General features: G+C 40.9%; 3 protein-coding genes across 3 annotated transcripts; 2 read left to right on the forward strand and 1 right to left on the reverse strand.

The window, feature by feature from the left end:
- The first annotated feature begins 9 nt into the window (after positions 1–9).
- On the forward strand, positions 10–7,643 carry tatdn2 (TatD DNase domain containing 2). The gene is made up of 12 exons (XM_063911231.1): positions 10–196; positions 340–418; positions 541–589; positions 743–829; positions 918–1,082; positions 1,630–2,665; positions 3,224–3,522; positions 3,654–4,052; positions 4,348–5,301; positions 5,387–5,514; positions 5,832–6,015; positions 6,488–7,643. The coding sequence occupies exons 7-12, from the start codon at positions 3,235–3,237 to the stop codon at positions 6,626–6,628; spliced, it is 2,094 nt and encodes a 697-aa protein (XP_063767301.1). The 5' UTR covers positions 10–196; positions 340–418; positions 541–589; positions 743–829; positions 918–1,082; positions 1,630–2,665; positions 3,224–3,234; the 3' UTR covers positions 6,629–7,643.
- Positions 7,644–7,878: 235 nt separating this feature from the next.
- Positions 7,879–9,427, reverse strand: ghrl (ghrelin/obestatin prepropeptide). The gene is made up of 4 exons (XM_063911445.1): positions 9,193–9,427; positions 8,859–8,936; positions 8,661–8,775; positions 7,879–8,565 (listed from the first exon to the last, which is right to left on the reverse strand). The coding sequence occupies exons 1-4, from the start codon at positions 9,304–9,306 to the stop codon at positions 8,561–8,563; spliced, it is 312 nt and encodes a 103-aa protein (XP_063767515.1). The 5' UTR covers positions 9,307–9,427; the 3' UTR covers positions 7,879–8,560.
- A 4,974-nt stretch (positions 9,428–14,401) lies between these two features.
- Positions 14,402–18,462, forward strand: ccdc174 (coiled-coil domain containing 174). The gene is made up of 11 exons (XM_063910535.1): positions 14,402–14,527; positions 14,722–14,829; positions 15,233–15,333; positions 15,423–15,481; positions 15,571–15,721; positions 15,968–16,063; positions 16,152–16,288; positions 16,394–16,488; positions 16,767–16,914; positions 17,050–17,187; positions 17,594–18,462. Exons 1-11 carry the CDS (start codon positions 14,486–14,488, stop codon positions 18,328–18,330), a joined length of 1,812 nt encoding a protein of 603 aa, XP_063766605.1. The 5' UTR covers positions 14,402–14,485; the 3' UTR covers positions 18,331–18,462.
- Positions 18,463–23,124: the final 4,662 nt, after the last annotated feature.

Here is a 23,124-nt window from a genome sequence, read left to right on the forward strand (position 1 = left end):
AGTCACATGTTAAAATCGGATGTTATTACCGGCTCCGGTGTACCACAGCAGGGGTACTGTTGCAAAACGTGTTGCTAAGCGACAAAGTAACAAAAGCCATCTTTGTGTGTGAGTCGCAGTAAGCTGGCTGCAGTATTTTCAGGAACATGAAGGCAGGAGAAAGAACATGGAACTTGAGTCTTTTCAGAGAAGAGAAGTAAGTAAGAGGTCACTGAGTGCTTTCTCTGTGTCTCTCACACACATATTACAGAATGTGTTTTACTGTCTTGTTGTGCATGATGATGAACAGAAGCTTTAGACTGTAACCAATATTCACCATCCTTTGATTTTCTTCACCAGCATGACATTTTGGCCAAGAAGTCACCCGGTCGTGTTTCCGCATCTCCAGACAGACCACTGGAGCAAAATGAAAACAATGGTAGGAACACATGAAACAAAACACCCTTTGCCAACAGGATGACAGAAAAACAAATGAAAGTCCCAATAAATATAAAAATACTTTGTACTCTTGTGATACTATGCACTGCTATTTACACCTAGGTTCCAGTTTATCTTGCATCAGTTCCAGCTGCCTTGTTGAAGGACAGAGGTTTGTGAAAATAATCTTTTTTCACAGATAATATAGAACTGGAAGATGACCATGATAGCACTGTGCCCAGCACAGAGAGGGCAGAGAGTTCTGCTCTAATGTTTTGCACAATTGAAATGGGTCTCTAATTTGGCTAATTTGAATCACATGAAGGTGCTCCAAACCGGCTGTTACCTCCTCTGACTCCGGATAAAACATCGGTAAATTATTCTGTTCCCTCCATGGTGGTGCCAGCATACAGTAAGGCCTATATTAACAGGAATTGAAATATCTTACTTTTCATTATTTGCCTCCCTGCTAATTTACTATCTGCCATTGGTTTCTTTAGATCTGCATCAAAACAAACCAAAAACTTTACCTCAAAACACGCCCCAGCTCAGGAATGAGTTCAATGACCGTGCTAGGAGGGGCTTCTGCTACTGGGTCCTTGAAAAGAAGGGCTCAGCGTGTAAGCACTGATCCAAATGTCACCTATACAAGAAGTGTCAACTTGGTGAGACATTCACATGCACATGCACATTCTTTAAATCACTTTCATTGCAGATTGTGCTATTCAGAATTCCCACTGTGCGCTCAACCTTTACAGATTTACATTTTTTTATTCAAAGAGCTGACTCCCTGAATGACTGTGGTGCATGGTTGTGAGCAGGAGGTCAGACCTTTCAGTGTAATGCGAATCATCATTTGCCCAAGGCTGCTGTAATCTTTAGTTGACTCATCACTTGTAGGATGTATGTAATCAAATACTTTTGAAAGTAATTTTGTATGGAATTGGAAGGAAATAATGTTTTCAGCCTCTCAAATAGGACTGACCAAGACATAACATTGGATGTGGAGAAACTAAGATGGATATATTAGACCAAATGATTTAACAATAAATAATCATTAATGACAAATGATAAGCATTTTCTGTAAAAGGGATGCAAATCATTTTAAATGTCTATCAAAAAAAGCCTTTTGAAGAGGGACAACTATATGTTGTGTTTGTGTCTCACTACATTATGATTAAGGGACTAAAGTATCTTCATTCCTTCCTGCAGGTAAAGGATACAGCTTTGGTGCCTACAAGACCTCCCTGGGATTACCAAAAGTCTGACAAAATGTGTTACTGTCTAAGGTGTTTGTAACCATCTGTCATAATCAATTTTGAATGCATAAAACATAGGCCTATATAATTTCACTTAGAATGTATATAATTAAATCTCTCTTAATCTTGCCAGGGTGTGTCCACAGCAGCCAAGACACTACCTGAAGGGTTATTCACCTCTCAGTAGTAATGCTGATAAGTGTTACCTAGGGGGATCAATAATGTGCTTAGGATAATGTATAACTTGGCAACATACTACTGTTTTTCTTTATTTTAAAGGACAAAGAGCTGTACGTTAGATCACCTTAATCCAGTTTCACTGGCAGTGTTAAACCTCTTGTTTTTGTGGGAATCAATCTTGTATTTCATGCTAACTACACCTTGTGTTTATTTCCATTCCGTCAATCTCTTCTGCCTCATGAATGTTGTGTTAATCGTTTTCATTTTGTCATAATGTCCCTTTTTTATGTTTTCAATCAGAATTGCCTTTCAAAATTGTCAAAACAGTCATCCACTATTTAAACTTGTGCTTTCTTTTTATATTTTACATACATTCAAATCACTTTGAACTGAATAAATTGTGACGTATTAATCAATTCATTTTGACTAGCTCACCAGTCTGTTTTGAATGCTGTTTTTTCGCGCTGCTTTTCTGCCGATTGGTCAAATCTCGTTGATAGAATTGATCTCGCGAGGTGTAGAGTAATCTGGTCGTTCACTTTCGCTCAAACTTCAGCTTCAAACCTATGGTTCAGACGGCCCAAATAAGAATCCTTTACCGCCATTAACCGGCGGTTAATTGAAACCCACATGTTTTAATTAAATCCACTTTTAAGACTTTAAACAAAGCGTTTGTTTTTGTTGAGAAACGGTGTAAACGATACATCGTCTAAATTACCAAGTGGACAATGGCGGACGGATGAAGTGACGCAGTTTTATTTTGACCCCCTGCAAAGACTGGCAACTTCTACTGGGCGTTGCCTGAAAAGGTAATGATTAGCTAGGTAAATAATTGAATATAACTGACTAGCTACACGTGTGATAAAGATGTCACAGTGATTGTGAACCCGATTTTCGTAGTCGGAAGATCATGCTACTTTAATCACTGTTTTGAATAAGCAACTAAAACTGTTAGCTAACGGTTAATCGGCTAAAGTGAAAGTGCTACCTAACGCCATACTTGGTTAGCAACAGATCACCAATGACTGCAACTGGCTTCTTTTTTTTTATCACAGCCTTGGATAGTATAGATTTTGGTGCATTATTTAGTTTGAGCACAGAGTCATATTTTAAATGTACTACCCTAATTGGCAATTTTTTGTGCAATATACTATATATTTGTTAGTGGGGCCGTTGACGACAAATCTGCTGATTAATTGTTCACGAGATGATATGCGCATGCAGCATATCCTCATTATGGGAACAATAACTGAATTTGTATCTTAAGTATTTGAACAGTGATGCTTTCATGTTATAACCGCATTGCCTGCATGATGAACTGGATGCTTACACAGATGTGTTGATCCGGGTACTTTGTATTGTATTAGAAATCTCAGACATGGAATACCGCAGGAAGAAGTTGAAGATTAAGCGGCTTCAGACTAGTATCCCTTCACCCACACAGCTTCAGGAGAGTAATGCTATTTTAGGAACACGGTCATGCTGGAACATGTCTCCGAATGAAGATTCATATAACCTCAGCAGCTCTCCTGGACCTGATGGCCTTGGGGCACTGAGTCTGGACACTTCCAAGAGAAAAGCAGAAGAGCTTTGTGAAAGCACGCCCGGCAAACTTAAGCTGAAGAAGCTTTCCAGGAAAAAATATGAAGAAATCCTAACCTCAAAGGTAAATGTAGCTCTGACCATCTATTAATGGTAGATCTATAGTATTTTTTAAATCAAACCTCAAGTTTTATATAAGATGTTTTCTTGTTAAGCATTTACTGTTTTATTTCGTCCTTATGCATCTTGACTCAGGAGAGGGCCATAGAAAACTCATCCAGGGAGCTGAAATTCTCAGAGAGCGATCAAGTATCGCCAACTCCACTTCACTCTTTCTTAATGAAAAAGAAAGAGAGGACACCAGAGGATGGATCAAAGGCTATCTACAGGAAGGCATTAATTGCAGCAATTGGCAGCGCAAATGAAAGGGGCAGCACTATTGATACCCCCGTTACCTCACCACTGAAGAGGGAATTGTTCAGTCTAGCGTCTCATGACAGAACATCTACAAATAGAGATTGTTCCCCAGTTAAACCGGAGAATGAATCTGAAGACAACGGTTATAGTCAGGAAGAACCATGGGAGTCCAACATTCAATCGTTTGAGGACTCTGAACCCCAAGGTGGTGCATCAGAGTTAAAAACGGACAAAAGAGTAAGTTAACTCACACCTACAGGGCTGCATCACTTTTATTTTCTAAAAAACTAGTTTGCAGAAATGCAACACATTTTATAATTGTTGTTATTTACGTTGCTCTTTTTTTCAGGGGGAAAAAGAACAAGAAATGATTCAAATCAAAAGCCTTTTTAACTGTCAACAGAAATTGTCTTATACCAATTTTGAATCACTGCAAACCTAACTAGTAATCTCTTTCTTGCATTTTTACTTTCCATTGGGGTTTAAAAGCTAATGATGGATGTTTTTTTTTCATATCTTCACTTTTTTTCAGACAGTGGTTCTAAAAGATGAAGATTCACAGAAGAGGTTTGTCGATCTGGACCATGTATTCGTGGAAACCACCTTTCAAGACAAGTTATTTGCTGTAGAAAAAATACCAGAAGACAAATGCTGCAACTCTCCCCTTAATGCTCCGGAGAATACCCCAGATTATATGTGTTGTTTCTCACCTCATCAGTATGATTCTCCTCATACCCATCAATGGAAATGTCCTTCATTGAATACCCAGGAATCTACAACTTCCTCTTTCACCTTTTCATCCCCTAATGAAACGAGGTCGTTGTCCCCATCACAGAGGAGAGTTTTTGTCCCCTTTAGGGCCAACCAAACCAACACAGTCCCTTCAAAGGCATCCAAAGTTGGGACTGAGAGTTCCTGCTCTTCCAACGTTATGTCCTGTGTATCAGATCCCTTTGCTCTACCACTCCACTCAAAAAGAGGACGGTTGAACTCCACAGCCACACACAGGAAGTCAGATTCAAGCTTCCACATGCGTCACTCCTTGACACATTGTGGCAGTCCTAAAAGAAGACTATCCATGGGAGCTGCGCCTTTTCAGACCAGTAACCTCTATCTGGGCAGTCAGGTTGGTTTCATAGACACCCACTGTCACATAGACATGCTCTATGGAAAGCTTGGCTTCCACGGGACGTTCGACAGCTTTCGAAGGCACTACCAAAGCAGCTTTCCTCCTGAGTATAGAGGCTGTATCACCAACTTCTGCAACCCAAGGGCCACGGCGAAGGAGGCCCTTTGGGAAGGTTTGCTGGCTGAAGACATGGTATGGGGGGCGTTTGGTTGCCACCCCCACTTTGCCAAATTCTACTCTAATGTCCATGAACGCAATACGCTGATGGCCATGCGGCATCCAAAAGCTGTGGCGTTCGGTGAGATCGGCCTGGACTACTCCCACAAAAACTCCACCGAAACCACCAAACAGAAAGAGGTACAGTCTCTATCACTGTGAAGTTGTCAAAAATATCTATACGAGTGATTTGCTAAATGCTGTTGAGTGTTGCTTGTCTGGGAAGGTGTTTGAGCGTCAGCTGCGTTTGGCTGTGGCCATGAGGAAGCCTCTGGTGATCCACTGCAGGGACGCAGATGATGACCTGCTGGAAATCATGAAGCAGTGTGTCCCCAGGGATCACAAAATTCACCGGTAAATTATCTTTCCTTTTCAAGTCAATTAAAGAAAATACACATTTTCTGCCTTTGGTTAGTAACTGTTCTTGTTACCATTAGAAGTTTTAATCCTTAAGGTAGTCATTAAATCAAACCCCAAAGTTTGCCTTCGTTCAGGTAACCTCTTTGGCTTGCCTGGTTATACGAAGTTGTCCCTTCGGTTAGCAGTGACCGCAATCATTTATAAAAAATGTAATGTTGTCAATTTTCGCCCGAACTGAATTGACTCCATTCTGGATGGTAATAACTTTTGGTAATAACAGTTGTGCGTTTAATTGCTCGTGTGGTTTCCAGACACTGTTTCACAAACAGTTATCCGGTCATCGAGCCCTTCCTGAAGGAGTTCCCCAACCTGTATGTTGGTTTTACGGCACTGATTACCTACTACAATGCTGCTGGGGCCCGAGATGCTGTCCGTCAGATCCCTCTGAACCGCATTGTGTTGGAGACGGACGCACCATACTTCCTCCCAAGACAGGTACTTTTAGAATGGTTGATAGAAAAGAAACACTGTTCTAAGGCTTTTTTCCTGTTCCTAATACTGGCAATAACTTCACGTTACAACCACCACAGCTAGTAAATCAAGTTCAGTTCATTTTCAACAGACAACCAATACAAAACTTGACAGCCTTGCACACGAGAAGAGACATTGTGTCTGTTGAGGGGAGAAGTACTTCAAATAATATACTCATTCTTGGATTTGTATGTCCAACTTAAACCCAACTCATGTTAATCCTCTAATGTTATCACATACTCTTTTTAATCATGATTTCAAGAATGAAGTTTTATTTCTGCTCTTGAAAGGGTATGATTTTACTTTTATAACTCCCTTTTTTTTGTTAGATTTGAAAAGTCAAAATGTCCAGAATTACTGTTTTCAGCATTGAACCCCTAAACCAGCAGGAGCACATTATGACTGCATATATATGATAAGCGTGTCTATCCTACAGGTTAAGAAAGATGTCTGCCGGTTCGCACATCCTGGGATGGGCATCTATACCCTGCAGGAGCTGAGCCTGCTGAAGGGGGAGGACATGGCCACGGTCCTCAGCACCATCCGGAACAACACCGTGCAGCTTTACGGCATTTAATCTTAAAGATGGTGGATAAAAACTAGCAAGAAAGAGAAGACAGAATAAACGTTTCTTGAACTAGTTTGTGACGAAAAAAATGGTGTGGCTTTTTGTTTTAGATTTGTCAGTCGGCCGGGTAGAGGTTTAGTAATGATCAATCTCGTTTAAATCAATCTGAAAACCTCTCTGCTGTATATTTGAGTTTTTCTGATTTATGTTGCATTTCATTGTTTATGAAAAATATAACTCCTAAGCGTTTTTGGGTTTGGTTTTCTTTGCTGTTTTGAATCCCCTGTTTGTTTAGATTTGTTTGGGTGTTTGTGTTGTGCGCTGTGTAGTTTGGTTTTCAACAGTGTGGACGCATTAAAAGCCTTTGATACTTTATTTAACTGTTAAGTTACCTTTTACTGACTCGTATCAAAAAAGTTGTGACTGATCAGATAGATGAAGATGAAAGAAGATGAAAAATAGAAGAGAATAGTTTATCGTTTGTAACACAGCAACACAAACATGTGTGCTGTTTGCTTTGAGCAAAGGAAACGGTTGCAAGACTTGTCCATTAGCCTGCTTTGATGCCAACACGTTTGTCACACATAGTTGGCCTGAGTGCTTTTATATTTGAGAATGATTAACCTGGCTTCTTGTGACATTTTCTGGTGATTACAGAATGCCAACGAAGGACAAGAGTAGAGGTAGATAGAAGTGTCTCTTTTATGCCAAGTTTGACAAGGTGGACGTGTTGAATACATACTTTTTTAACCAGGATCCTAATATAGCTTTTTTATTTTTTATTTTAAGAGCCTCTACAGAAAGCAGGCCAAAGGACTTTATGTTCAGGGTTGTATATCTGTGGGATTAAAAGCAAAACGGTAAAACGCTCCACAGATGCTAGCAACAGAGCAGCATGGGCCCTCTGTTTCATCTAATTCTTCACATTTCTGCAGGAATTCTTTCAACAACCCTAATAACGTGTGTATGCAGTTGTAAAGGGTGTTTCCCCAGCACTTCCAGGAATAGTTTCACACAAAAATTGTAAACCTGTTTTCCTTTTCCCTGTAGTGCTATTGTATTGTTCGTTATACAAATAAAAATGAATTTCACCTGCGAGCCGTATCACATGTTCATCTTATCTTAGACGAGAGGATTGTAACAGCTGAGATTAATGGCGTCCTCCTCAGCTGAGCTTTACTGTTAGCTGTCTCAGGTGCTGAGTAGAAGCATGCCAGTTATTATTTGTTCAGGACTGGGTCAGAGATAAGAAACAGACAAACAATTAGTTGATGCTTTATTTATATAGGACCATGTGGGTCTCTGAAGAGGAAAAAAAGAATTGATTTGTGGTGTTTTTGTAATGCTGAATGACATTAGGTCAATACACAGGTATGACAATTCATGATTCCTTTACTGACACATACATACAACGCTGCAGACTACAGTATGACTTAATTACTTATATATATATATATATGTTAGAAATCTCATCAGAGTTTTACAGATTTGAGATTGAAAGTTCAATATTAACTTATAGAACCATAGTTTTACCTGAAGTCAGTCAACGTAAATCAGCTTCATATTGTAATAAACTTAAAATATTTTAAAACTAGCTAAACTTTCTAATGAGGTCATAAAATGACATCTGAACCAGCTCCATCACTGGATCAACAAAGATCCTGGGATGTGGTTGAAGATTCTAAGATGATCTTGAACTCACAGTGTTCAGCTTTTAATAACTCAGCAGGTGTTAAAGTCTTAGTGTGACTGTTGGTTTACTTTATTGGCCACAGTCTGAGTAACAGTGTTTTAAGAGATTTGAGTTGAAGACTACACAAAGTTTTGAAGAAAATGAGACCATCATGTCTATAACAAATTGCTGAGTGATCACTCTTAAATTGGAAGGCTTTGGGACAGCAAAGTTTTAGCTTCTGTGCTTGGTCTTCAAAGACGTGATGGTTATTCTGAAAACAAGATGTTAACATATTAAAAAGGGTTTTATTGTTTTTCTAAATACTGGCAACCTTTTGAATGTATAAAATAGAGAAATGAGGCAAACCTGCTGCAGGATCTGTGTTTCCCAGCAGACGCTGAATGATCTCCTGCAGCGCTGTGCTGTACTGCTCAAAGTCCTGCTCCTTCACAGTGAAGCCAATTTCAAAGGGGGCACTTATCTGCTCCGAGGAGAGGAAAACAATACAGTAACTAGGATGATTTTGCGAGAGATGGTGTAGTTAACAGTGTGATTTGCACTCACTGTGATATGGTTCTCCTCAGCGGGTTGATCAGGCCCCTCCATGACTTGACGGCCGACCCTGGATGACCTCCCTTTGTTCTGTGGTTGTACCACAGAAATGTCATGGTTATAATCAATTAAGCTTTACAGTTAATGTTCAGATGCAGTCAAGGAGACAACATACGTCTTCGTTGCATCAACATGGATACACTTAAAATGAGTAAATATAGATTCAATTTATGCATAGCTATGCTGCCAAATTGAGAACTGAATTGTATTGATTATATAGTTTAATCAATATGGGAAGCTTGATAAGCCACATTAAAATGAATAGATAAAAACATTTGCTTCTTACCTGAGGTTTATGTGAAGGACTGAGAAAGCTTGAGCCTGCGCTGGTCGACTTGCACCACAGAGTCAGAGAACACAACAAAAAGACCATGAAACAGGTGTTTCTTTTCAGAAACATGATGGCATCAAATGCTCAATATGATGAAGCAGCGGAAATGGTTAAAAGTATCAATCAATCGAATATCGACAGCCACTTTGGTTGGACTTTGTTTTGTCGCTTCTGGCTTAACACCTTTTTATACCTGTCACCCTCTTAGATTTTGGTTTAAAAAGGCTTTAAATATACAGTATCAGATACTTGTGCTGTCATATCTTGGTAGCATTGGACTGTTCAAATGTTTAAATGGGTAACAAAATGGGCATTTCTCTGTTGTGACCTGATAGCAGGCCTGCTGATCATCTAATCTGTTTGTGCTCATATAGAAACAGATACATGGGACTGATTCAGGCCATTATGCATGCCTAAAGGAACATGCCAATATTGAGCTATTATTCCTGGGAAAAGTGCAACACACATGCAAATTATTAACAGAAGTATTTACTCAGGCAGTTTATATCAACACATAACACAGTTCGGCAGCATCAGAGCCCATACATGTTTATTTAATAAGCTTATATGGTAACACTTTTCAGCCATCAAAGCTTCAAAAAAGTTGTGACTCTCTGCACTACCGAAACATTTCACATCATTTGCTTTAGAGGCCTGGGATCTGTATTGAGTTGCTGTTTTCTCCTAAGGGGAACATGATCACAAATAAATAATATGTTCAACAGTGGACATATTGCACTTTGCCTTTGAATATCATATAATCTGTTATTTCAATGCTTAATTTGAAAGCAGTGGTGGAGAGCAACTAAATACATTCACTAGGTAAGCAAATGTTTATTTACTCCCATAGGGTACTGCAGGTGTCTGTCCAGCAATAAGATGAAACACATCAAAGGACCAGGCAGGAGTTCACACAAGGCTAATCAGAATACAACATATAGGTAACAGTAAACATTAAAAATAGGATTAGGTCAAATGTTTTACATCCATCCATCCATCCATCTTCTCCTGCTGTTCCGTCAGGGTCGCGGACGTAACAGCTCCAGCAGAGAGCCCCAAACTTTCCTTTCCCTGGCCACATCAACCAGCTCTGACTGGGGGATTCCAAGACGCTCCCAGGCCAGCAAAGAGATATAATCCCTCCACCTGATCCTAGGTCTACCCCTCGGGCTCTTCCCAGCTGGACGTGCCTGGAACACCTCCCTAGGGAGGCGCCCAGGTGGCATCCTCATTAGGTGCCCGAACCACCTCAACTGGCTCCTTTCAACGCGAAGGAGCACCGGTTCTACTCCGAGTCCCTCCTGGATGACTGAACTTCTCACCTTATCCTTTGCCTTCTGGCTCAGCTCTCTTTTCGTCACAACGGTGCGGTAAAGCGACTGCAGTACCACTCCCGCTGCTCCGATTCTCCGGTCTATCTCACGCTCCATTGTTCCCTCACTCGAGAACAAGACCCCGAGATACTTGAACTCCTTCACTTGGGGTAAGGCTTCATTCCCTACCTGGAGTGGACAGTCCATCGGTTTCCTGCTGAGAACCATGGCCTCAGATTTGGAGGTGCTGATCCTCATCCCAGCCGCTTCACGCTCGGCCGCGAACCGATCCAGTGAGTGCTGAAGGTTACAGACCGATGAAGCCATTAGGACCACATCATCTGCAAAAAGCAGTGGTGCAATCCTTAGCGCACCGAACTGCAGACCCCCTCCCCCACGACTACGCCTCGAAATCCTGTCCATGAATATCACAAACAGGATTGGTGACAAAGCGCAGCCCTGGCGGAGGCCAACCCTCACCGGAAATCGGTTCGACGTGCTACCGAGGACCCGGACACAGCTCTCGCTTTGAGAGTACAGAGATTGGATGGCCCTGAGTAGAGACCCCCTCACCCCATACTCCCGCAGCACCTCCCACAGTATCTCCCTGGGAACCCGGTCATACGCCTTCTCCAAATCCACAAAGCACATGTAGACCGGATGAGCGTACTCCCAGGCCCCCTCCAGGATCCTTGCGAGAGTGAAAAGCTGGTCCGTCGTTCCACGACCAGGACGAAAACCACATTGTTCCTCTTCAATCTGAGGTTCGACAATCGGCCGGACCCTCCTTTCCAGCACCTTAGAGTAAACTTTCCCGGGGAGGCTGAGTAATGTGATGCCTCTGTAATTGGCAGACGCCCTCTGATCCCCCTTTTTAAAAAGAGGAACCACCACCCCGGTCTGCCACTCCTTCGGTACTGTTTCCGACTTCCACGCAATGTTGATGAAACGTGTCAACCATGACAGTCCCTCAACACCCAGAGCCTTCAGCATTTCTGGGCAGATGTCATCCACCCCCGGGGCTTTGCCACTGTGGAGCTGTTTGACTACCTCAGTGACTTCCCTCCGTGAGATTGGAATTGATCCCCCTTCATACTCCAGCTCCGCCTCTAACATAGAGGGCGGAGTTGTCGGATTCAGGAGTTCCTCAAAGTGTTCCTTCCACCGCCCTAACACACTATCAGTTGAGGTCAACAGCATCCCATCCTTACTGTACACAGCTTGGATGGTACCCTGCTTCCCCCTCCTGAGGTGTCGGACGGTTTTCCAGAACAACTTTGGTGCCGACCGAAAGTCCTTCTCCATGGCTTCTCCGAACTTCTCCCACACCCGCTGCTTTGCCTCGGCCACGGCTGAGGCTGCTGCCCTTCGGGCCCGTTGATACCTTGCAACTGCATCAGGAGTACCCAGGGATAACATATCCCGGAAGGCCTCCTTCTTCAGTCGGACGGCTTCCCTGACCACCAGTGTCCACCAGGAGGTTCGAGGGTTACCGCAACTTGAGGCACCTAAGACCTTGAGACCACAGCTCTCCCCCGCAGCTTCGGCAATGGAGGCTTTGAACACCGCCCACTCTGGTTCAATGTCCCCAGCCTCCACAGGGATGCCTGAAAAGCTCCGCCGGAGGTGTGAGTTGAAGGCCTCTGGACTTGGGACTCCTCCAGATGTTCCCAGTTCACCCGCACTACACGTTTGGGCTTACCAGGTCTGTCCAGAGGCTTCCCCTGCCACTCGACCCAACTCACCACCAGATGGTGATCAGTTGACAACTCCGCCCCTCTCTTCACCCGAGTGTCCAAAACATGCGGCCTCAGGTCCGATGATACGATAACAAAATCGATCATGGACCTTCTGCCTAGGGTGCTCTGGTACCACGTACACTTATGAGCATCCTTATGTTCGAACATGGTGTTTGTTATGGCCAATCCATGATTAGCACAGAAGTCCAGTAACAAACCACCACTCCGGTTCAGATCAGGGGGGCCGTTCCTCCCAATCACGCCCTTCCAAGTGTCTCCATCATTGCCCACGTGTGCGTTGAAGTCTCCCAGCAAGACTAAGGAGTCCCCTTCAGGAGCCCCATACAGGACCCTTTTCAGGGTCTCCAAGAAGGCCGAATACTCTGAACTGCTGTTTGGTGCATAAGCACACACAACAGGAACAAAAGATGGCGGATCTGCCTGCCGACAGACTCACACCTCGCTCAGAAGATTTTTTGCATCCATGGCCCTGCCAGACTTCTCCTCTCTGACAGAGGGACTAACTTTGTGGGAGCCTGCAAAGAACTGAGCATTAACACGGAAGTACACAACCATAACAGCCTACCTTCACAGCAAGGGGTGCTCTTGGTTTTTCAAACAGCCACACTCCTCGCATATGGGGGGGGGGGTTCATGGGAAAGGCTTATCGGCGTTGCTAGACGCATACTGGATGCCATGCTGCTTCAGACTGGACACACCCGCCTCACACACGAGGTCCTGAGCACTCTCATGGCCGAAGTGATGGCAATCATGAACGCCAGGCCCCTGGTGCCTGTGTCCTCTGACTCCGATATGCCTACAGTCCTCACCCCAGCGATGCTACTTACCCAGAAGATGAGTGCCATTGTAGCTCCCTCCGGAAACTTCCAAATGGCTGATCCACACGGGAAGCAATGGAGACATGTCCAGTGCCTTGCAAACACCTTTTGGAAGAGATGGATAAGGGACTACTTGTCAACACTGCAAGGCCGCCGAAAGTGGACTGATGAAAGGCCAAATGTCAAGACCGGCGACGTCGACCTGCTCAAGGACAGCCAAGCCCATAGAAACTAATGGTCTGTGGGAGTGGTTGTCAATACTCTGCCGAGTGGTGACAAAAGGATTCGGAAGGTGGAGGTTAAATTGTAAAAGAAGGGACTGCTAAAGTGCTTTTGAGGCCTATCTCAGAATTAGTAGTTCTTCTCTCTGAGTAAAAAAAGGAACATGTAGTTTGCCACTCTGAGATTTAAGTTGAGTTTTAATGATTTATAGTAACATAATAATACTATACCAAACGGGGAGTGTTCTGCTTTCCATAGGAAATGCATTGTTTTCGGTTAAAGTTCTTGTGTATCGTGCCTTTTGCTTGGTAGATAGCGTCACCCTGTGGTCATATTGCGGTACTAGAGTGAGTGTACGTAATTGCAAGTCTAGCTTCGTTTTCTTCCTGAATCACTTGACGAAGAAAGACCACGCTGTAACACCGCTCTAAAATAAACGTTAAAACTTTTGAGCTTTGGACATTATTTTTCTGTACGTAAATGTTATATGATTTTATGCTAGACTCTGTTTAGATTAACAAGAATTACGTCAAATGTGTAGGATTCTCATTTATATACTTCTAAAATGTAATCTGATTAGCAATGCTAGCTCTCGTGGTCTCGTGTGTTAGCAATGAACAGCTTGATTTGTACTTCAAGAAGTGTAAACTCATGTGCGTTTTATTTGATTACAGTTTTACAAAACGAAATAACTCCTGTCTGTTTGCTGGAACTTCAGTAAAGAAACAAGAAAAGAAAGCCTTGTGAATTGAATTCCATTTAAAGTTGTTAGCTAGCTGTCTAGTTTTGCAAGACTGGAACGCACTGCGAGGGCAGCATATACATTTAGATGTCAATACTTTCATATACATTTAGATGTCAATACTTTTGTACTTTTACTTGAATAACAGAATATTCCTACGGTCTGGTACTTTTATTTTAGTACAATATCTAAGTACTTCTCCAACCTTTGTTCATTTATTTCCACCCCTGCTATAAAGACCTTGAAGTGTACAGTGAATTGTATTTCAAAAAGCCACTAGTTGGCGGTAAAGCAACATTTCACAAACGGGAAAACCACCAACGAAGAAGTCGGGCAGTCAGAAGCTCAGCAGCAGAAACTCGCACACCATGGGTTACTAAAGAAGTGATAAACATGGATAAAAAGAAGAAACCCTTCGATGTGACGGCTTCATCCGTGAGTGGCATTCAGAAGCAGCTTTACAAAATAATATTGCTGTTTGGCGTTTAGTTAAATATAAAAGCTAACGGTAGCTAACTCCCAGGCTATGTTGCTAACACATAAACAGAGTTACTGTGGTTTTAGTAGCAAAACAATAGCTATTGATCAAAGTATAACGTTAGTTCTGATATAACCTTTGTTTCTTACAGCTGGTGGACCTTAAAGCTGAACTGTACAGGAAGCAGGAACAATTCAAACAGGACAAACTTGGGCATGAAAACACTGGTGCTGGGGTCACATCAAGATCCAAAATCAAGGTACAGTACATGTGTTGTTTTATTTAGGGCATATTTTACCTGCTTGTTTAATGAAGGAGAAATATAGAGATACAGCAATGACTAAGGACTGTTTTGATACTTGATCAATTGTAAATGTAATTTACGAGAACAAATATCTGAAAAGCTTATAACATTTTCTGCTTCTCAAATCTGGCAAATATATCAAATAAATGCTCCGTCCTCTGTTGTATAACATATTAAACTGAATGAATCTGCATTATAGATTTGCAAAAAACAACACATTTAAAGACATGACCTTGAACATTGAGAAACTACGACATTTTTCGTAGCTGACATCTCTGACATTTATCCACTAACAATGATGAAAATAATATTGTTAGTGAGATCAATATCAATGTTTTGTCTTCTTGCTCTTGAGTAGAAACCTAATGTATGGACCAAACAAAACACTGGAGTATCAGCAAGAGCTGAGAAAGATGCGGAGCAGCTGGCTGAGGAGCAGAGCAGTCTGGATACCTCAAAGTAAGTTCAACATATTATATTATGGATTCACAGTTCTGACACAATGATGACAAAAACCTCTAACTTCTTATCTTATCTTCTAAAAACAGACGCAAGTTAGAGGAGAAGGCCAAACTCTACGACCAAATGACAAAAGGAGACTTTCCAGGTTAGTTAAGTAAAAACAAATATTTCATATGTTTTAGTTCTACAACGAAATGTATTTACTTTATAATAAACTTGTCTTGTATTTCCCAGATGAAGAGACAGAAGGACTGTTCCTGGTGGATTTCACCCAGAAGATTATTGACAAAAAGAGAGAAACGCTTGCACAGAAAACTGAAAGAGAGGATGAGGAAAGAGGAAATTTGTCTGCTGTCCCTCCTCCTCAAAACCCAGATGAGGAATGGTAATGTCTGTTTCATTTATTTTGGAGGGTTTGATTTAGGAAATGTAAAGTTTAGTTAGTATTTTTGTTTATGTTACATACCATAAGGCTGTTGGAAAGAAGTATGATATTCACACCAATTCTAGTACCATTAAAGTGATACCTATACCAATAGGGTGCTTCATTTGATACCTGATTATTTAAATGTATATTTGAAAAAATGGATACCCTGTTTGTTATCTGTTCTTCTGCTTTGTTAATCTGAAGGGTGGATTATGTGGATGCCCTTGGCCGATCTCGGAGATGCATGAAGAAAGACCTGCCTGGGTTTGAGAAAATTGACCATAAGCTTTACGGAAAAGGGTAAATATTCTACAGATAATGCTTTTAAAAGGTGCAGCAGATGGTTCCTTGACGATGGGAACTTTTTTGATACCACTCCTCCATGTAGAAAAGCCTCTGCTGACAAGACCTTACTCTCGGAAGACATGCGTCGAGAGCTGCAGAGGCAGGAGTGGGAGATGGAGGAAGAGGAGGCCATGAAGAGACCTGTCGGACCGATCCACTATGAGGATATCAGGGGACAAGGTTACTTTAAAGTATCTCTTAAATGTTCCGGCACACTTTTGAAATAAAGGTATATGTTTTGTAAGTCCTTTGACAAACATATTTCTGTCTATTCTTTCATCTCAGAGGCTCGGGATCTCGGTGTGGGTTACTTTGCGTTCGCTCAGGATGTAGAGCAGCGCAGAAAGCAGAGAGACACTCTGGACATGCTCAGGGACCAGGTGAGAACTTGTATCTGGCCTGTTAAAATAGAAAATACACATCAAGAGAGTGCATTTTAAAAGTTACATAGATAACAAAGTCCCCCACACTCAAAGCATACTCTTACATGTATGTAGATCCACACTGTACTGGACGTTTACCCGTTTTTGCTCAGGCGAGCATGCACTTAGAGTCTGTGTTATATTGTTATATTTAATTAATCAAATCTATATTTATTTTAAAAAATAAAATAAAGCTCTTGAGTGTTTGGTCAGTCTTTGTTCTTCTTGCCCTTCAGACAACTGAGCAGCGCACTAAGAGGGAACAGCTGAAGGACAAGAGGCAGGCCATCCTGAAGGCTCGATTGGCCAAAGTGAGGAGTAGGAAGACGAAGAAGGCCAAGCTGGATGGCACTGAGGACGAGCAGAGAGACGAGGACAATGAAGGTTTGTACTGTATATGCAACTCCCTCAAATCAAATACAGCCATGAGCTGTTGGCCAATAAAGTCTGTTTGCATGCTGCTGCTGTTTAAAATCACATAAATGCTAATGAGGGATTGTTGTGAATGATTTCTCCTAGGAGGGGACGACGAAGGGGACTTGATAGGACCCCCTGTACCAGAGGTCAGCACAGTGAGGAAGGTGGAAGTTGAGATCCAGGAAAGAAAAGACACCAAACCAGGAGTTCCTCATGTCAGGGAATGGGACAGAGGCAAAGGTATTTCTATTTATGTAAAGGTCTCTATTCAGAAAATTGGAAAACATTGATGCAAAAGAGAACAATTCAAATGAAATGATCGTTGAATTTCATTTGGCAGCTTCAGATGCTAAACACAAAATCTAATGAGCAAAGTTAACTATAAAACCAAAAGGTTTGACATACCAGATTTCAAAGTAGAAAAGAAAACTTCAAATTTCACATCGCACTTAAGTGTTCTGAGCAGGTCGTTCTTCAGAGAGTTTGGAAACCTCTTACCTTATAGCAATAACTTTGTAAAGCTGATAACATGATCTAACTAACACACTTAAAAAATATATGTTTGCCATCGTTAGTTGCACTTGTGCCTTCCATTAAAGGATTTCAAGAGTAAAGATCGTCAAATACTTTTTCCTATTTCTTCCAGAGTCCATGTTTAATGAATGGACATCTCGGCGTCGCGAAGAGCGAGAGTCAGAATTCGCCCCTCCCACTGCGTACTTTTCTGAGTGGAAGAGAGAGAGATCAGGGAAGATTAAAACTCAGGAGAGTAAACCCAAGATGCCTTTCAAGTGGCGCAAAGGCCCAGAAGACATCTCTGAGAGCAAAGAGGAACCACTTTCTCAGCCAAAGACTGCCCCCTCAGCTCCTGTACCTCAACAAACTCCTCCACCTCCTCCACAAACACAGACTACATCACAGTCTACACTTTCAGACCTCCCAGCAAACACTGCTTCAGTGTCAGCTGCTCCCTTTAATCCCCAGTTCCCCACTCATTCATTTTATCCTCAGTTTCCTGGTCCAGCTCCTCCACAGTTTGCTGGATCACCTCAAATGTATCCCCCACAGTACCCTTACCAGTATCAAAGCCAATATCCTCCCCAATATCCTCCCCAGTTTCCTTCCCAGGTTCCTCCTCAGATTCCTCCTCTGTTTCCTCCTGGGTGTCCTCCGCAGGTTCCTCCTCTATGTCCTCCTGGGTGTTCTCCACAGGTTCCTCCTCTGTGTCCTCCTGGGTGTCCTCCACAGGTTCCTCCTCTGTGTCCTCCTGGGTGTCCTCCACAGGTTCCTCCTCTGTGTCCTCCTGGGTGTCCTCCGCAGGTTCCTCCTCAGCCTGAACAGAGTGTGGATGAAATGCTGTCCTTCTACAGGAGCATTACCTGATATCTTAATCATTCCACTAGCTGGGCAGTTCATATTTAGAGTGTAAATACTAACTGCTGTTGAATTTGTAGAAACAACAAAACACAATGGCTCAGTTTCCGCAATGTAATAAACACAAGGAATTGAACTGGACTTTTTTTTCTGACGGTTAATTTAATTAAGTTTATACAGTTTAAAATAGTATAAGCCTCCACCTTTATGAGGATCTTCTGTATTGGCGGGAAAGCATAACTTGAAGAGGTCATGTTTGTAATGTTGAAGGTATTTGAAAGTCTAGAGAGTATTCTGCAGTATGAAAATATCCACCAGATGGTACTGTACACTTTCGTGTAGGGAAAATATAAGTGTCCGAACTGTTTGGGTGCTGCAGTGACATATCTGAACTGTTAAAGGTATTTTAATGAACATCAGTCTGCTGATCATTTTCCCCATTAAATGAACAATTGTTATGTCTGTCTAAAACCCAACAATATTCAGTTTATCAGCAGAAAACTAGAAACTGGAAAACACTTTTTGGGTTAACAACTGTCTTAAATCATTTACAGCGAAGTGTTTGGATTATTTTTCAGTCAAATGACTTATTGTTTTAGTTTTAAATGATTACATGCATGCGTGTTTGGATACAACACTTAAAGATTTCGGGTTTTTTTAAAAGTAAAGAAGACTTGCATTGTCTCTTATTTCTCAGAACTTTATTAAGTCATGGCAGCTGGGTAAAGACAACAGGTCTTTCTGTGAAATGTGTGCAAGACGATTGTAGTGTCCTGCTGAAGCCATCAGTGACCGGAGCTGAACCTCTTCACTGCTGCTCCCTGATGCCGGGACCGGACACATCCTGGTGTTCTACATCACCTCCTCTTGCAGCACCAGTCCCTGTACCTGTTGGACTGGTGAGTGTCAAACTTCTCAACTCAGCATTACTTGTATAGCTCTTTTAATACAATCGTGCAACCCACAGTGCTTCACAGAGCCAAAATAAAACCACACCGACAAAATAATTGGAGCACTAAAATAGATCTCAATAATAATATCAATTTAACACGATGTCTATGGGAAGACCATTTAAATGCAGAATGAAAGTGGCATCTGAATAAACAATGAGGGATGATTAATAGAGAACACATTGATCCTCAACTTAGTGCAACAAATTCAAATGCCAAGGTCTTCTGCAGTGATGTATTGCCATGTTGCTGGTGACTATCTTTTGATAGAGCACTGTGTAAAGCAGAGGGAATCAATAACAGAAGAACATGATTCAATAACTTCTCAGTGTTTCAGTTACCTCATGTAACCTCAATAAGACTGCAAAACTGCCTTATACAGTATGTGTTGTTGCAGCTTCTATTCTACAGTATTTTTGCAACTTTTCTGTACGTCCACCCCGGAATTAGAAGAGCAAGAACCCTCTTCTGTGTGGAATAACCTCCGATCTAAAAACTAACAGGCTTGATAAAAATTCTTCTCAACTTAATTTCACATGCTGACTCACCACTTTGACGAATCAAATCACTTATTAGGGACAGGAGGGTGTGTCTCTACGACAGATACTGTACGTCCTCCTCTCTCTTGGCAGTAAAAACCTGCTGTGGCTGAGGAAAATTGAAACCTGCTGTTTTCATGATGGAAATGAAACGACCTTCAGAAATCGCTTCCAATCTAATGGGATCTTTCTACATAATAGTATAATGTAATGTGATTTTCTTTGTGTAGTTTCTTTTGGTAAGTTTTATTTGTTGAACCAGCCGTCACGTACACTGTTCAGTCGCCCGGTCACACAGTGGAGGTGTCAGTTTAGTGATGTTTCTTGCAGTGCAGCTATTACGTGACTGTAGTGCAGGAGCTAATGGATCCTTTATGAGGCCTGACACTTGTTTCTCAGTTATTCTGCCCTATGTCCTGAGCTGGGAATCAATGTTGTCTTTAATGCACCGCAGGTCTGGAGGAGCAGGTCTGGACACTTGTAAATGCAGCAACTAAGCTCTGATCTGAGGTCCTCTACAAGCAGAATGAAACCTAAGACATGGTAAGATCAAATCCTTCCCAATCCTTCACTGATCTGAGAGATATATATAGAAACCATTAAAGAATCTCATAGTTCCTCTGAGATAACATGATGAGCCTAAAAACTAATCATGCCCTCAAATGTCTTCAATCAATATTTCTCATTTGCTTAAGTAAATTAATCTCCATTTCCTTGAAAGTTTTCTTGAAATTCCTATGTTTTTTTATTGTCTGACAGCTGAACTTTTATACTAGCTTAAATAAGACACTCGTCTGAAAGAGGTTTTTAATTCAGACAGTTTTTATGATTCAGAGTTTCAATGGGGACTGGACTAAACCTTTAGAAAAAGGGATTCAAAATCATAAATTGTCCCAGTCACAGGGCAGATCTGAACCTAGTTCACTAAGCTGGATGAATCGTTGGAACTGAAAGGGTTACATAATTTAACAATGCAGCAAAAAGACACAAATAGTCAAAAAGCCAGGATTGTTAGCTTATAGTATCACTTTAGGATTCTCAAAATAAAGTGCAGACATTAACATAAAAACAAGTGAAGGGAATAAAGGAAATACCACTGGCTCCATTAAGTATAATAGGCCACTAAAGCTTTTTCAGTAAAATCAAGCATATTGAGTCAACAAACAAATGTAGAAAACTACTAGAGGATAATGAGGGGTGTATAAAAATAATACAGTCTTTAAAACAAGGCTGCAGTTGTTCGGTTAAGTTTTTTAACAGAGTTTCCTCAAAACAAGGATGTAACGTTTACATGCACAACACATAACTCGAATACTCTGAAGAAATAACTGATTCACTGATGCAAATATACAAAGAATATGTGCAGGACAGACGCTGAGGAAATCACTTCACATCATTTTAAACAGGAGAATGGGATAAAAATAATCATAGAAAAGTTTTGAAAACATGCCGAATGAATCCCAACCGAGCGTATTCAAAACTAGTCTGGAAAGAAGAACAAATTTCAGTTTATTGGGCTAACAAAAAAAAAGGTTTCATAATACTCAACTGAATGAAGGCGGCTTCTTTTATTGTAAGAGAGAATTTATATCTGGAGGGACACGGCCATCTTTGGAAATATGTACAAATTAGACACTTAAATGAAAGGTTACATTACTCAAGGAAATAAACAAATACACTTCTACCTACAACAACCAGTATTGTTAATAAAGTATCACAGTGGTATAATATATGATCTTGAGTAAATTACAGTTGTAGGAATCTTTAGCATGTGAAAAAGACTTGGGTTATACAATTGATGAGAACACATGGGATATGATCTTTAAGACAATGGTGGATACTGTATATCAGAGAAGCTTTTTCCCTCTGCAAGACTATAAAATGTGCCTTATTAAAGTGAGTTTATGTTGGAAATGTAAAGCAGAATGGGGCGTATGTGCGCACACGTAATAGCAAAGTCCCATAGTCTCTCCCTTGTGGATAAAGGTTCTGTAATAAATGGGTGGGTGGTTACAATGTGAATTGTCCAGATCAAAAACAGTATGTTTCCTCTGAGAAAATACTTTAGTGATGCAGTAAAGTTGCATTTACAGTATTAACTGTTTTAATAACAGGTGTTGATATTGAGACATTTGAAAGAGACTCATTCCCCTTCAATAAAAATGTAGAGGAAACAAATGATGGACATTGTTGCATGAGAATGAAGGCTTGGAAAATGTAACTATTATATAGCTAAAAAACAATGGGACAGCTTTATGGATGTATAATGAATGGGTGTATAGTACAGTGTCATTTTTGCCATGTTGCTCAATTCTTCCCACCCAATTATTGTTCCCAAATTTTATTTTGTGCTTTTGTTCTTTTTATTTTTTTTGTATTTGTCTTGAATTTTCCAAAATGTAATACAATTTTAAGAAGCATGCACAATTCAGGTAAAACAAATACACAAAAACTAGCACAAGAAGACATTGCTGGACTGGCAGTAAAGTAACTTTGAGATTAGTTTTTAAGTCACAAAACAATAGGGGGCTTTTTGTGTCGTCCAGCAAGACTAAAGGAGAGACAGTTAGAAAATCAGACGTTCATTAGAGCTTATTACATTTTATTTCTAATTCGTCAGCATGTTTATCCTTCTAAATTAAATCCACTTTCTGCTCTGTACCACCTGAGATGGACAAGAGGTTTGTTTCATTTCCTGTCAACATGACGTGATTCTTACTTTGGGATTAAGGTGGTTCTTCTGTGTGCTTATGTCAGCTGTGGAGCGCTGCAGGAGATTAACTCGTCCTCATAGAAATGCCACATAATATAAACTAAATTAAATGCAGTGGGAAAATGATGTGTACAGCTCATTTCTGAAACTGTTTGTTAAATATTTTCATATATTGTTTTCCACAATTATTTCAGTTATCAGTGAAAAGAATCATTGGTTAAACTTCTTCTACAACTTTAAGGTGAAATATATAACATTTTTGCATTAAAGTGACTGACGATGACACGCTTTTTAGATCTTGGTCTTTTTACCTACCTGGTAGAAACTGAGCGCAAAGACAAACTTCGAAACTCACGATCCTCCACAATGGCATCAGTTTCGTCTTATATTTTTTTGATTAATACCTTCGGTGACAGAAAATAACATATTGAATATTTAATGCAAATAAACACAAATAAACCCCTTATAATCCCAATCAATGTAACTGTTATTTTGTATATATTGACTGTTCTTTTATCCATGCTTTTTCATGTGTGTGTATATATATACACATATATATATTTATATATTTGTATTTTTTACTTTTTTATATATCGGGATT

The sequence above is a fragment of the Eleginops maclovinus genome, chromosome 20 (assembly GCF_036324505.1).
Source record: "Eleginops maclovinus isolate JMC-PN-2008 ecotype Puerto Natales chromosome 20, JC_Emac_rtc_rv5, whole genome shotgun sequence".
NCBI classification, from domain to species: domain Eukaryota; kingdom Metazoa; phylum Chordata; class Actinopteri; order Perciformes; family Eleginopidae; genus Eleginops; species Eleginops maclovinus.